Source organism: Chionomys nivalis, chromosome 4, assembly GCF_950005125.1.
Source record: "Chionomys nivalis chromosome 4, mChiNiv1.1, whole genome shotgun sequence".
Taxonomy (NCBI): Eukaryota; Metazoa; Chordata; class Mammalia; order Rodentia; family Cricetidae; genus Chionomys; species Chionomys nivalis.
The window spans coordinates 37,062,960-37,075,637 of NC_080089.1; the positions used below are offsets into that span (position 1 = coordinate 37,062,960).

Here is a 12,678-nt window from a genome sequence, read left to right on the forward strand (position 1 = left end):
AATTACCAGATCCAGAGAAAGTCACAGGATTACTCCTTTAATCCCAAATCATTAGTGGAGATGAACGAATGAAGAAATGCTCAGCAACATTCCTTTCAGAATTTCCTCAGGACAGAGTCACTCATTTTGGGTGGGAAGGGGTGAATTGAGAAATAGAGGTAGTCAGATTCTTTGGATGTCTTGTTGTTTGTCTTAGAAACCCTGAAGCTGGAAACAATGAGCTCCAGCTCCTCTCTCTCTGACATCATGATCCATGGTTCCTTGTTAAGGTCATTTGATTCTGACTGATGTTCCTACAGATGTATCCTGAAGAGCTAATAAATACGGAGAATGACTCTTCAGCGACTGAATTCATTCTCATGGGATTAACAGACCAGCCTGTGCTCCAGCTGCCTCTGTTTCTCCTGTTCTTTGTGAACTACACAGCCACTGTGGTGGGAAACTTGAGTTTAATGAATCTCATCTGTCTGAATTCTCATCTTCACACACCAATGTACTTTTTTATCTTCAACTTGTCCTTCATTGACTTCTGCTATTCATTTGTTTTTACCCCCAAAATGCTGATGAGCTTTGTCTCAGAAATCAACACCATCTCCTTCAAAGGATGCATGGCTCAACTATTTTTTTTCTGCCTTTTTGTTAATTCTGAGTGCTTTGTGCTGACAGCCATGGCCTATGATAGGTATGTGGCCATCTGTTGGCCCCTGCTGTACACAGTAGTCATGTCTCCCAGGGCTTGTTCCCTGCTAATGCTTGCTTCACACTTGCTGGGGCTCTCTAGTGCCATTGTGCACACAGGATGTATTATCAGACTCAGGTTTTGTGATTCAAATGTCATCAACCACTACATGTGTGACACATTCCCACTCCTGGAGCTCTCCTGTGGGAGCAGTCATGCCAATGAGCTTGTGAGTTCTGTTTCCGTGGCTGTAGTTGTTGTTGTTTCTAGCATCATCATTGTGTCCTCCTATGCTTTGATTCTTGTTAATATTATTCATTTGTCATCATCTAAGGGTTGGTCCAAAGCCATAAGCACATGTAGTTCTCACATAATAACTGTTGCCCTGTTCTATGGATTTGGTCTGCTTGCTCATATCAAACCATCATCTGCAGAGTCTGTGGTTCAGAGGAAATTTTTTTCAGTAGTTTACACATTTGTTCTGCCTTTGCTAAACCCACTCATTTACAGCCTCAGGAACAAGGATGTCAAACTTGCTGTGAAGAGAACATTGAAGAGAATCACAGTCTAAGTGAACTGGTTAGGATGCTGACATCCTCCATGTCTTCAGTGTGGCTCTTTCACTTAATTTTTCTTCCCTATCAACTGCCTTCTGTGATGTACTTTCCTTCTCTTTATTTTTCTTCCTATAATAGTTTTAGAGTATAAAGAAATATTTCTAGTATAGTATCTTTCCTTTATTCTCCATGAAATGCAGTTGCATTTTTTTCAACTCTGTGCATAGAATGGAGTTACAATTGTGTGGGCTCAAGACTTCATGGTCTGAAGACTTCTATTGTTAGAATGTGGCTCCAACTTACTCCTGTACCTTGTATTAGATAGAAACTGTGATATATGATTATTATATATACATTATATGTAATTGACTTTACTTCCTCAAATTCCTTTTATGTTTCCCCATTTCTGTCTCAAAAGCTTCACCCCTATTTTAATTTAATATATATTTTCACATATGCTTAGATTATTTACTGTTACTTATATTTATATACTTTTATGGCAACTGTTCATTATCAGATAACCTATCAGAGTGTTCTTCCCTGGAGGAGACAGAGTTCTTCTTTTCCCAACGTATATTTATCACTTGTAGCACTTCTTTTAGGGGTGGGGTTTTGTGAAGTTTCCCTTATCCACACTGGCATGTCAACTATTTCTATTGTTTTTGTTTTTCAGGTCTTATTTTTAGAGCTCTACTTTTGAGATTGTATGGGTACAATTTCCTGAGGTAAATAAAAGACACTATCTCATATCAGACATCCTGGTCTTCTAGTTCTTACTGTCTTTGCAAACCTCATCTTTGATATGCTCTGAGTCTATGGTATAGCAGTTACAGTGAATTATGTATTCATTGAGCATGGGCATCCCATGGTCAATTGTCCTCTGAATTTTTGTCAACTGTGGGTTTGTAATGGTCAACATTTGCTACAAAACGAAGTGTCTTTAATGATTATGAGAGCTATACTTATCTGTGGGTATAAGTATTTTTTATGCAGTGACTTGGGAAAGCCACAATAGCAGGTTCTCCACAGTTTCCCCATCATGGTTAGTGGGCCAGGTTTACAGTAACAGGAATCAATTCCCTTCTATTATGCAAGCTTTAAGATACTTAGACAACTATTGGTTGCCTCCAAGGCTTCTAAATGTCATCATTGCACCTTGGGACATCTTGCAATGGTAATCATAGTCATCGTTCATAGGCTTTAAAGCTGGGTAGGACTATTGATTGTGTTCCCCCGTGTCTGCTTCTGTCACACCATTAGATACTCTGAGAGCTAGTCACCACAAGTCTTCAGTGCCAGGCATGGGAACCTTCCATTGAGCTCTTCTGCAAAGGAGTTAAGAATACTCTTTCAAATGATTTATTATATTCTTGTGGGCCCTGATTGGCCCCCATAATTTGAAGGCAAGACTCTGCTGCTGAGGATACCATGTTCTTCAAACATTGGACTTGGAAAAAATGAGCTTGAAATGATATTTTATTATTTTAATCTAACACTACCAACTGTTTTTTTTTCTGATACATTTTATCCATCCAAGGAATATTGAGGAGTTGATTGTTCTCTGTATAAATTAATCCCCATTTTCTTTTTCTGGAAGAATTCTGAATATCCATTTTCTGTTTCAGGGTATTAATCACTTGTACTTGCCTTAAAAAAATGGAAGACATAAATTGTGCACTGTAACTTAGTCAATACTTTGAGAATTTGTCAGGGAATTTTAAAGATATTTCTTAGTCTGAGCTTTTAGATATGTGCCTTTCATGATACTATATGTTTTCTTGGACTAATGTTCAATCATTTACAGATATTTGAACCTATATGTGTCCATGGATTTCTTCAAACCCAACTGATACTGTTATGGTGAACTGATAATTTGTCCTGAAAATAAATAGAATTATCATTAGTTCTTTTATTTATTTATTTTTTTTAAAGTCAATTTTTTTTATTCTTTTTTAATTAAAATTTCCACCTGCTCCCCGTTTCCCATTTCCCTCCCCTCCTCCCAAATATTGCCCCCTCCCCCCAGTCCCCTCCCCCTATCCCCACTCCTCTTCTCCTTCCCCCACACCATTCCCCCTCCCTCTCGATACTGGAGAGCAGTCCAAATTCTCTGCCCTGCGGGAAGACGAAGGTCTTCTATCTATGTCCAGGAAGGTGAGCGTCTAAACAGGCTAAGCACCCACAAAGCCAGTTCATGTATTAGGATCGAAACCTAATGCCATTGTCCTTGGCTTCTCATCAGCCTTCATTGTCCGCCATGCTCAGAGAGTCCAGTTTCAACCCATGCTTATTCAGTCCCAGACCAGCTGGCCTTGGTGGGCTCACAATAAATCAGTTCCACTGTCACAGTGGGCGGGTGCATCCCTCGTGGTCCTGATTTCCTTGCTCATGTTCTCCCTCCTTCTGCTCCTCATTTGGACCTTAAGAGCTCAGATGGTTGCTCCAAATTGAGTCTCTGTCTCTACCTCGATCCATCGCCAGATGAAGGTTCTAAGGTGATATGTAAGATATTTATCAGTATAGGATAGGGTCATTTCAGGTTCCCTCTCCTCAGTTGCCCAAGGTACCAGCTGGGGACATCTCCCTGGACACCTGCGAACCCCTATAGAGTCAAGTTTCTTTCCAACCCTAAGATGGGTCCCTTAGTTAGGATATATACTTCGCTGCTCCCGTGCTGGTGGGAATGCAAACTTGTGCAACCACTTTGGAAATCAGTGTGGCGATTTCTCAGGAAATTTGGGATCAACCTACCCCAAGATCCAGTAATACCACTATTGGGAATATACCCAAGAGATGCCCCATCAAATGACAAAAGTATCTCTTCAACTATGTTCATAGCAGCATTGTTTGTAATAGCCAAAACCTGGAAACAATCATTAGTTCTTTTAAATTGTGGATTATGTCTGTGATTGTTTTTAAAAAGTTATGACTAGTATGGCTATAGGATAGGGCCATTTCAGGTTCCCTCTCCTCAGCTGCTCAAGGAACTAACTGGGGACATCTCCCTGAACACCTGGGAGCTCCACTGGAGTCAACTCTCTTTCCAATCCTAAGATGGCTCCCTTAATTAGGATATATACTTCCCTGCTCCCATATCCACCCTTCCTTTATCCCAACCATCCCATTCCCCCAAGATCCCCCCATCCTCCCCTTCTCACTTTTCTCTTTCCATTTCTCCTTACCCCCATACTACCCCACCCCCAAGTTCCCTATTTTTGCCCAGCAATTTTGTCTACTTCCAATATCCAGGAGAATGACTATATGTTTTTCTTTAGGTTCACCTTCTTATTTAGCTTCTCTAGGATCACAAAATATAGGCTCAATGTCCTTTATTTATGACTAGAAACCAATTATGAGTAAGTACATCTCATGTTCATCTTTTTGGGTCTGAGTTACCTCACTCAGGATAGTGTTTTCTATTTCCATCCATTTGCATGCAAAATTCGAGATGTCTTTGTTTTTTACCTCTGTGAGGGAATGGGAGAGGAGTGGGGGGAGGGGAAAATTTTTCAGTAATAAAAATAATAAAATTATGATAAAAATCTGTGCTGGAAGGAAAAAGTTATGGCAAAATCTGCTTTTATATTATGTGACAAGGATTCTCTTTTAACAAAATGTCTATTACCAGAAATAAACCACAGCTTTTTACATAGTTTTGTGTTTGATCAACATCAATATACATATATAAGCATATATGTAAATATATTATGATTTTGTTAAAATACATGTATTTATATCTTAAATGGGGCATTCAAAACTGTTTATTTTAATATGTAAGCTTTATATCTCCCAATTTTCTTTTAGAAAAAAAATGACTAAAATATCATACCACATGTAGCATTTTATAATAGGCTGTTTAATACACTTCCTTTTCTGCACTGTGTGTGGATAAGAAAATGGTGGTAAAATGTGTTTAAGAATACAAAATTGACGGCAGTGGAGAATATAGATATTCCTATATTATATTACTATATTATATATTCTTATATTATATAGCCTATAAATATTAAAATTATAGGTATTTTAAATATTGTGAATTTCATGAAGTTATGAAAGTGCAGAAAGAAAAGTATAATAGGAGATGGAGAATTCCAAAGTTGTTTCATAATGAGTCCAAAATTGATGAGCAAGGAAACACCAACAAAGATGTCTCAAGAAACACGACTACAAAGCTTAGAGGCAACATTTAAAAAAAAAAAATACTCATTTCCCCATGTAAGACTGGTTTCAAAGTGAATCCAGCAGGGTAAGCTGTACAGTACATTTCATTAATTTTTTTTATATTAGTGATACTTTTTCTGAGTTTTGCTAAGGACCTGTTCTCCAAGGCATGCTGCTCTTTCTTTAACAAGTAGATGCTTTAAGAAGCCCATTAAACATTATACATTTATTTAGATCTAAAATTGATTTATTCATAATAAAACAATAGAAAACTATATTATACTTTTTCTTATAGCTTACAGGTGACATTATCTCATGTTCATTATTATCTTTGTTTTATTGTTGTGGAGATTGCATACATTAGTACTATATTTATTTCATTTTCCCCATTCATCTGCTGTCTTCAACTAGAATCTTCTAAATATGACAGGGAAGCACCACCATGAAATATCAAAAATAAAGTTTTCTAAACAAGACCTAAAAAAATTGTCAAAGGAGAAGATGTTCTGAACAGAACACAGATAACACAGGTACTAAAAATCAACAATTAATAAATGGGACATCATGAAATTGAAAAGCTTCTTTAAAGAAAAGGACACATTCAGACAAAGTGTAGCCTACATATTGGGAAAAGACTTTTACCAACTCTATGCCAGATAAGGGCAATGCCCAAAATATATCAAGAACTCAAGAAACTGGATTTCAAAAAACTGAATAATTCAATTAAAAATAGAGTATAGATCTAAACAAAATTCCCCAGTGGAAGAAACTCAAATGTCTGAGAAACACTTTTTAAAAGGTTTAATATCCTTAGCCATCAGGAAAATGCAAATCAAAACTACTTTGAGATTCCATTTTATACCTGTCAGAATGGTTAAGCTCAGTATTATAAGTGACAGCTCATGCTGGTAAGAATGTGGAATAAGGGAAATACTCCCCCAATGCTGGTGGGAGTTTAAAAGTGTAAAGTAACTGCAGAAACTGGTATGATGGTTCTTCACAAAGTTCACAAAGAACTATATGCATCAAGATCTGACTCTATCACCCATTATCATATATACAAAGGATACTTCATCCTACAGGGATATTTGCTTAACCATGTTCATTGCAGCCTTATTCATAGTAGTCAGAAACTGCAGAATCTACATGCCTCTAAAGAGAAAAATGGATGAACAAAATATGGTACATTTACACAATGGAATATTACTTATAAAGAATGACAACATGAAATTTGCTGGCAAATGGTTATATCTATAAAAAAAATTATCTCTACTGAGATTACCCTAGACCCAGAAAGACAAATGTGGTATGCATTTGCTTTTATCTGGATTATAGGTATGAAAGTAATTATAGCAAACCACAATTCATAGATACTAGAGGATAGCTATAGAGGTGCCATGTAGATCTCCTTGGGAGGGGGAAATAGTATGGGTTTATTAGGAGAATATTATCAGGAACTAGAGGATGAGGCTTAGGGGAAGGGAAGTTGGGCTTGAGGGAGGGAATGTGACGAAATACAGCTAGAATTGAGGGTCATTTGAGGAGTACTATGAAATCCTAGTACAGCAGAAAATTCATAAAATTAATGGAAGCGAATGCAGTAAAGTCTCCAAATAAAGAGAGAGATAGAATTCCAATTGGCCATCTCTTGGTAACAAACAAAGCTTTCTGTAGTGGGCCTGAATCACATCCAACTTCATTGCTGGCCAAAGAAGATCCATGTAAATCCCCACACAACCAAAGCTGTTACCACCACAATAGATTGCCCTCTACAAAGTGACAGCAAGACCCCAGTGTTGAAGATAACACCAGTACAAATCATTGATTATGGAGGAGAGTTTGCACCCACATAGAACCTTCACCCATAGTTTCTAATGTATTTTCTATGGGAAGGTACTCTACTGATCACCAAAATATAAACCTAGACATCAACCCAGGAACAAAGCATTTGATCTGCAATCTGTCCTACTTGTAAAATATGCCAGGGCAATGGTAGCTCAAAGCTTGTAGGAGTAACCAATTAATGTTTGATTTGATTTAAGATCCACTTTATTAGTTGGAACCCATACATAGTATTGCTTATTTGACCAAGAACTGGGAATTAGATATCTCAGAGTACTAGATGTAAAGACGTTAAAAAAATAAAATTAAAATAAAGTAAAATTAAAAGTAAAACAAAATGAGAATGATATTCTACCATCAGAAAGGCTTCTTGCTACAGCAGATAGGAACAAAAAAGAGTCCAACAGTCAGTCATTACACAGAGAGTGAGACCTTGAGACAAACAGTTCTAAAAGTGTCATTACACAGAGAGTGAGACCTTGAGACAAACAGTTCTAAAAGTGTAAAGGTGACATCTCCATCAAATTTCTTCACTTGGAGCTCAAGCAATTCTACATAAGCAGAGCTAGAAAGAGTGTAAGAGCCAGAGTGGGTATTGGAAAGCAGAACAAGGTACACTAAATCGATCGAGCAAAGTACGTAGGAAGTCACAAAGCCCGAAACAGCAAGCACAGGGCCAACAAAAGTCTGCACCAGGTCTCCTACATACATGTTCTAGGTGTCATTTAGCATTTCGTGAAACTCCTGCAAGTAGGAAAGAATGGGTCTCTGATTCTCATGACTATTTTTGAAGCTCTTTTTCTCTTGTTGTTTTGTATTTTCCAATTTCGATGTGAGGTTTATCTTGTTATGTCTTCTTTTGTTATGTTTGGTTGTTATCTCTTAGAAGTCTGCTCTTTTCTAATGAGAGACAGAAAGGAAGTATATTTGGAAGGCAGGGCAGGTGATGAGGAACTAGAAATGAGTTGAGGGAAGAGAAATTATAATCTGGAAATATACTTAAAAAGAAAAAACGTATTCTATACAATCAAAAAATAAAGAGAAAATTAATAAGTGAATAAGTTCATTGGGTAAGAACAGTTTCTGCATAAGTGTGAGGTTCATAGATCTAATCCAAAATACCAAAATTAAAATAATGGATGTAATATTTATTAAAAAACAACTTAGATACAAAATTTATGTACTAATACATTTATAGCAAGGAAAAATATCCTCTCTTAGGTGGGAGTTAAAGTTGAGTAGATAATTTATTATTTCAACAGCAAAAATAGAAAAGAATTAATTGATCAATTGACAGAAATATAGATAGCCCAGGAATCATTCAAATTATCTATAAATAATGGGTTAAACTTTTGATTTTTAATGTCTACTGCTTTAAATTGATATTTTAAGTTTATCCATGACAAAAAGCTTGGAAATTTTTTTACAAAATTTAGTTTTATATATCATCTTAATCTCAAAAAAATGCACCTAGTGGTGCACCATGCTTTGGAGTACAATTTTCTTATTCCTAGTAGTACCCATGGAATGCCTTAAAATAGAAACAAAAATACTTTTTGATAACTGTTGCGTGTGATCATGGAAGTAGATATTAGTAGGAAGGGGAAAAGGTCCAAGGACATTTGTTATTTTCTGTTCCACTCTGTAGATAGTACCACAGGATAATATCTACTTGAAATTTAAATTGTGCCAAAACTTAGGAAGTTAATTTATTTGAACAAAAATGTGGAATAAAGGGTAGTTAAGACTTATCAGCCACTTTTCAGATGACCAAAAGAGTTCTAATACTCTTTACAAATCATTTTATTGAATCACAAGTGAGATATCTCTTTTATTTAACATTATGCCTGTATATTTTTGCAGGACTAAAATTGAAACACAGATATGCATGTTCTAGGAAAGAATTCAACACCGATACAAAATCAAATAATTTTTTGAGTCTATTTTAAAGTTATATGTAAACAAGTGTCAGAGAAATCTGCAGTTCTGTAGTTACAAATTACAAAATCCGGATTTAAACTTATATTGACCTAAAATCTTTCTTATACTAAACATTTCTACAGCATTTCTCATTGGTCTAATGTTTATTACTCTAATCATAAGAAAGTTACAAATGTCAAGTGGCCATGTCCCTGGATATTTCTCTTTCGAGTTGTACAAAGTATAATGAGCATAACGAGAAAAGGGACCAATAAAAACTATGCCCTGATAATCAGGTACTCCTGCTGGGAAATGATATTATCTCTGAACCTCCATCACTAGTTATGACACTGGATACAAACATAAGCTAAGCTATGTCTACCCTCAGAGTTCATCCAATGTGGGAAGAAGTCCTGTAGCAAAGAGAATAATTTCCTGGCTTTCTAATGAATTTTCTAAATATCTTGTTTTAAAGATGCATATTCCTATTTAAGTCAAGGAATATGAGATTCATAGAAAATATTGATTTTCTTTTCTATATGTGAAAATAAATTTCTGATGAACTTCTCAAATACAAATGATGTTAGTTCACCCATAGTACTCCTAGAATAGAAGAGGCCTGTCTTATTGATGACTATAACCTAAATCATTATTGTTAACTGTAGCCCTCTCAAAACAATGAATAGCAAGACATCATGAGTTCTGAGAGAAGGTAGGGATCAAAAAAATCAAGGTGAGCAGCAAATAATTTTGCCTTGCCAAATCCCTACAGGTTACTTACATGTTACTCTTTTCTGCACCAATTCCCGGTAATGTCTAGGAAAACAGAGGAAATAATGTTCAGAGACATTGGAGTACTATATGGATCTCCTGTGGATACATGGAAATAAAATGGGTGTGAGGAAAGAGGAAATGATGCTTTCTCAGGAACAATGAAAAACAGTTGTGTTATTTGTATAACCTGCTGTGTTGTTTGTATGTCCTATTGTATGTTCACTAAACCCCAAGTTAGGAAGCAGTAACTCCAGTTCATCCTCTGGAATCAAAGATAGGTTATTTGTTAATGTCCTTTTCTACTCCTTTTATTTCAGATGCAACCTGTGAAGCAAATGGCTATAAAAAGTAACACTTCGGTGACTGAGTTCATTCTTATGGGATTAACAGATCAACCAGGTCTCCAGTTGCCCCTGTTCATCTTCTTCTTGTTAAACTACGTAGCCACTGTGGTGGGAAACCTGAGCTTAATGAATCTCATTTGTTTAAATTCACATCTTCACACTCCCATGTACTTTTTCATCTTCAATCTCTCCTGCATTGATTTCTGTTATTCATTTGTTTGTACTCCAAAACTGCTGATGAGTTTTGTTTCAGAGAAGAACACCATCTATTTTAAAGGATGTATGAGTCAGCTGTTTTTCTTCTGTTTTTTTGTGAACTCTGAGTGTTATGTGTTGACAGCCATGGCCTATGATCGCTATGTGGCCATCTGTCAGCCCCTCCAGTATACAACTGTCATGTCCCCTAAGATATGTTGTCTGCTGATATTTGGCTCTTACATGATGGGTTTTTCTGGGGCCATGGTTCACACAGGGTTTATGATCAGGCTCAGCTTTTGTGATTCTAACATCATCAACCACTACATGTGTGACATCTTCCCTCTCCTTCAGCTTTCCTGCAGTAGCACCTATGTCAATGAGCTTGTGAGTTCTGCTGTAGTTGGAACAATTCTAATTTTATCTAGCATCATTATTTTGGTCTCATATGCTATGATTCTTTTCAATATCATTCATATGTCATCAGGTAAGGGTTGGTCCAAAGCCTTGGGCACCTGTGGGTCTCACATCATAACTGTTAGTCTCTTTTATGGATCTGGGCTGCTTGCTTATGTTAAGCCAGCATCTGCTGAGTCTGTGGGCCAGGGAAAAATTTTTTCAGTGTTTTATACTCTTGTGATCCCCATGCTGAATCCTCTCATTTACAGCCTCAGGAACAAAGATGTCAAAGATGCTATGAAGAAAACTATGAAGAGAATCACAAGCTGAGTAACAGTGATGGTTCCTTAACCTTACACAATGTTTTACCATGCCCTGTCTTCTTTGTCTTTCTCAATTAATTTTTTCTGCTTTCTTCTCCTCTTCATAGAGTCTGGAGAAGATTTCTACTGGAATTCCTCAACTTGTCACTATTAGATATAACTCTGGAGTCTATTTTTTTCCAGTTTGAATTGTTTTTAGTTTTATTATGGCTCCAAAATATTGGTCATTGCCTATATCAGATCAAGATCCTGTTCCTCTATCTTTTATTTCCTATATTGAACTGTACTACAATACATAAGGAATTTTGTTGTGTGACTCCTTTTGATGTAAATTCATGGACTGTGTTCTTCATGTCCTACTTTTTTCTTTCTTTATTTCTAATACAATCTTGGTTTTCTTTGCTTGCTTCCTAGACAAGAGAGATTTTCATTAACTAAATAAGATGAGATAAGAGAGGACAAAAATATAGATACAGCGTAGTTATCAAATTTACAAGATTATTTGATATCCTTCAGAAATTTTCTTATTCTAGAGTTGTAGTCTTAAATCTATAATGAAATTCTAAACTATAGTTTAATAACATGTGATTATTAGTTCTCCGAGGATGTAATCAACCTACTGTTTTTAATTGACCACCACAATACACGGAAAATCTGATATTTGGTTTTGAATAGAACTAAAATTGTTGCTGTCTTCTGATATATGGATTTGTCTGTGATGGTTTTAAAAAGATGACAAAATCACATTCTGCCTTCAGAATAGGATCATTATTGCCTCTGTGGTATATAAACTTAATCATGTAGTTTTGCATAAACAATCTATTTTTTTCCTCTAAAATCAAAACCATAGTTGAGTTTAAGGTTTAGGAATTACATAAATTTAAGTTTTTGTTTGAATTAATTCTCAAAGACAAAAATAATTTGTATATTTATATTACTATTTTTACATGTGTCTGTTATCTGAATAAGAAAATATTTGTGAATTTTTAAGGCCACAAAGCTTATGGATCAGACTAGATTCACACTCTTATACATTTGATGAAGAAATGCAAGGGCTTATAATTGTGAGAAAAAGAGGCAAACTCTCTAAAGTGTTGTTTCATAGTGACTTCAGATGTTGGGATTCTGTCAGAAAGTAGTCTCAGCCTTGATGCCTAGTATATAGAGATAATGCAAAAATTTCAGATCCAATTTGAAAAATATACACATTTCTACAGAAACTTCTCATTAAAAAGGTGCAGGCATGGGATAGAAGTAACAAATATTTCCATCCTTTTCATGATTAGGTTTAGTTTTCTAGGTTGGAATGAGTAGGATGAGTAAACTTTTCGGATGAGTTCCCTTAGTTAAATATTTATTTAAGGAGCCTGCTGTATATCACACATGTTTTTGTGGAGAAAAATGAATTGCCAGAACACAGAATGAATAATTAATTGTAGTATATAGCATTCAGGACCTGAATCAGTTTAGAACACGTGGTCCTC

General features: G+C 35.9%; 2 protein-coding genes across 2 annotated transcripts; both read left to right on the forward strand.

The window, feature by feature from the left end:
* The first annotated feature begins 287 nt into the window (after positions 1-287).
* Positions 288-1,250, forward strand: LOC130873366 (olfactory receptor 143-like). Its single transcript, XM_057768165.1, has one exon. The coding sequence runs from the start codon at positions 288-290 to the stop codon at positions 1,248-1,250; it is 963 nt and encodes a 320-aa protein (XP_057624148.1).
* An 8,994-nt stretch (positions 1,251-10,244) lies between these two features.
* LOC130873298 (olfactory receptor 143-like) lies at positions 10,245-11,201 on the forward strand. The gene has a single exon (XM_057768054.1). It carries the CDS (start codon positions 10,251-10,253, stop codon positions 11,199-11,201), a length of 951 nt encoding a protein of 316 aa, XP_057624037.1. The 5' UTR covers positions 10,245-10,250.
* The last annotated feature ends 1,477 nt before the right edge of the window (positions 11,202-12,678 follow it).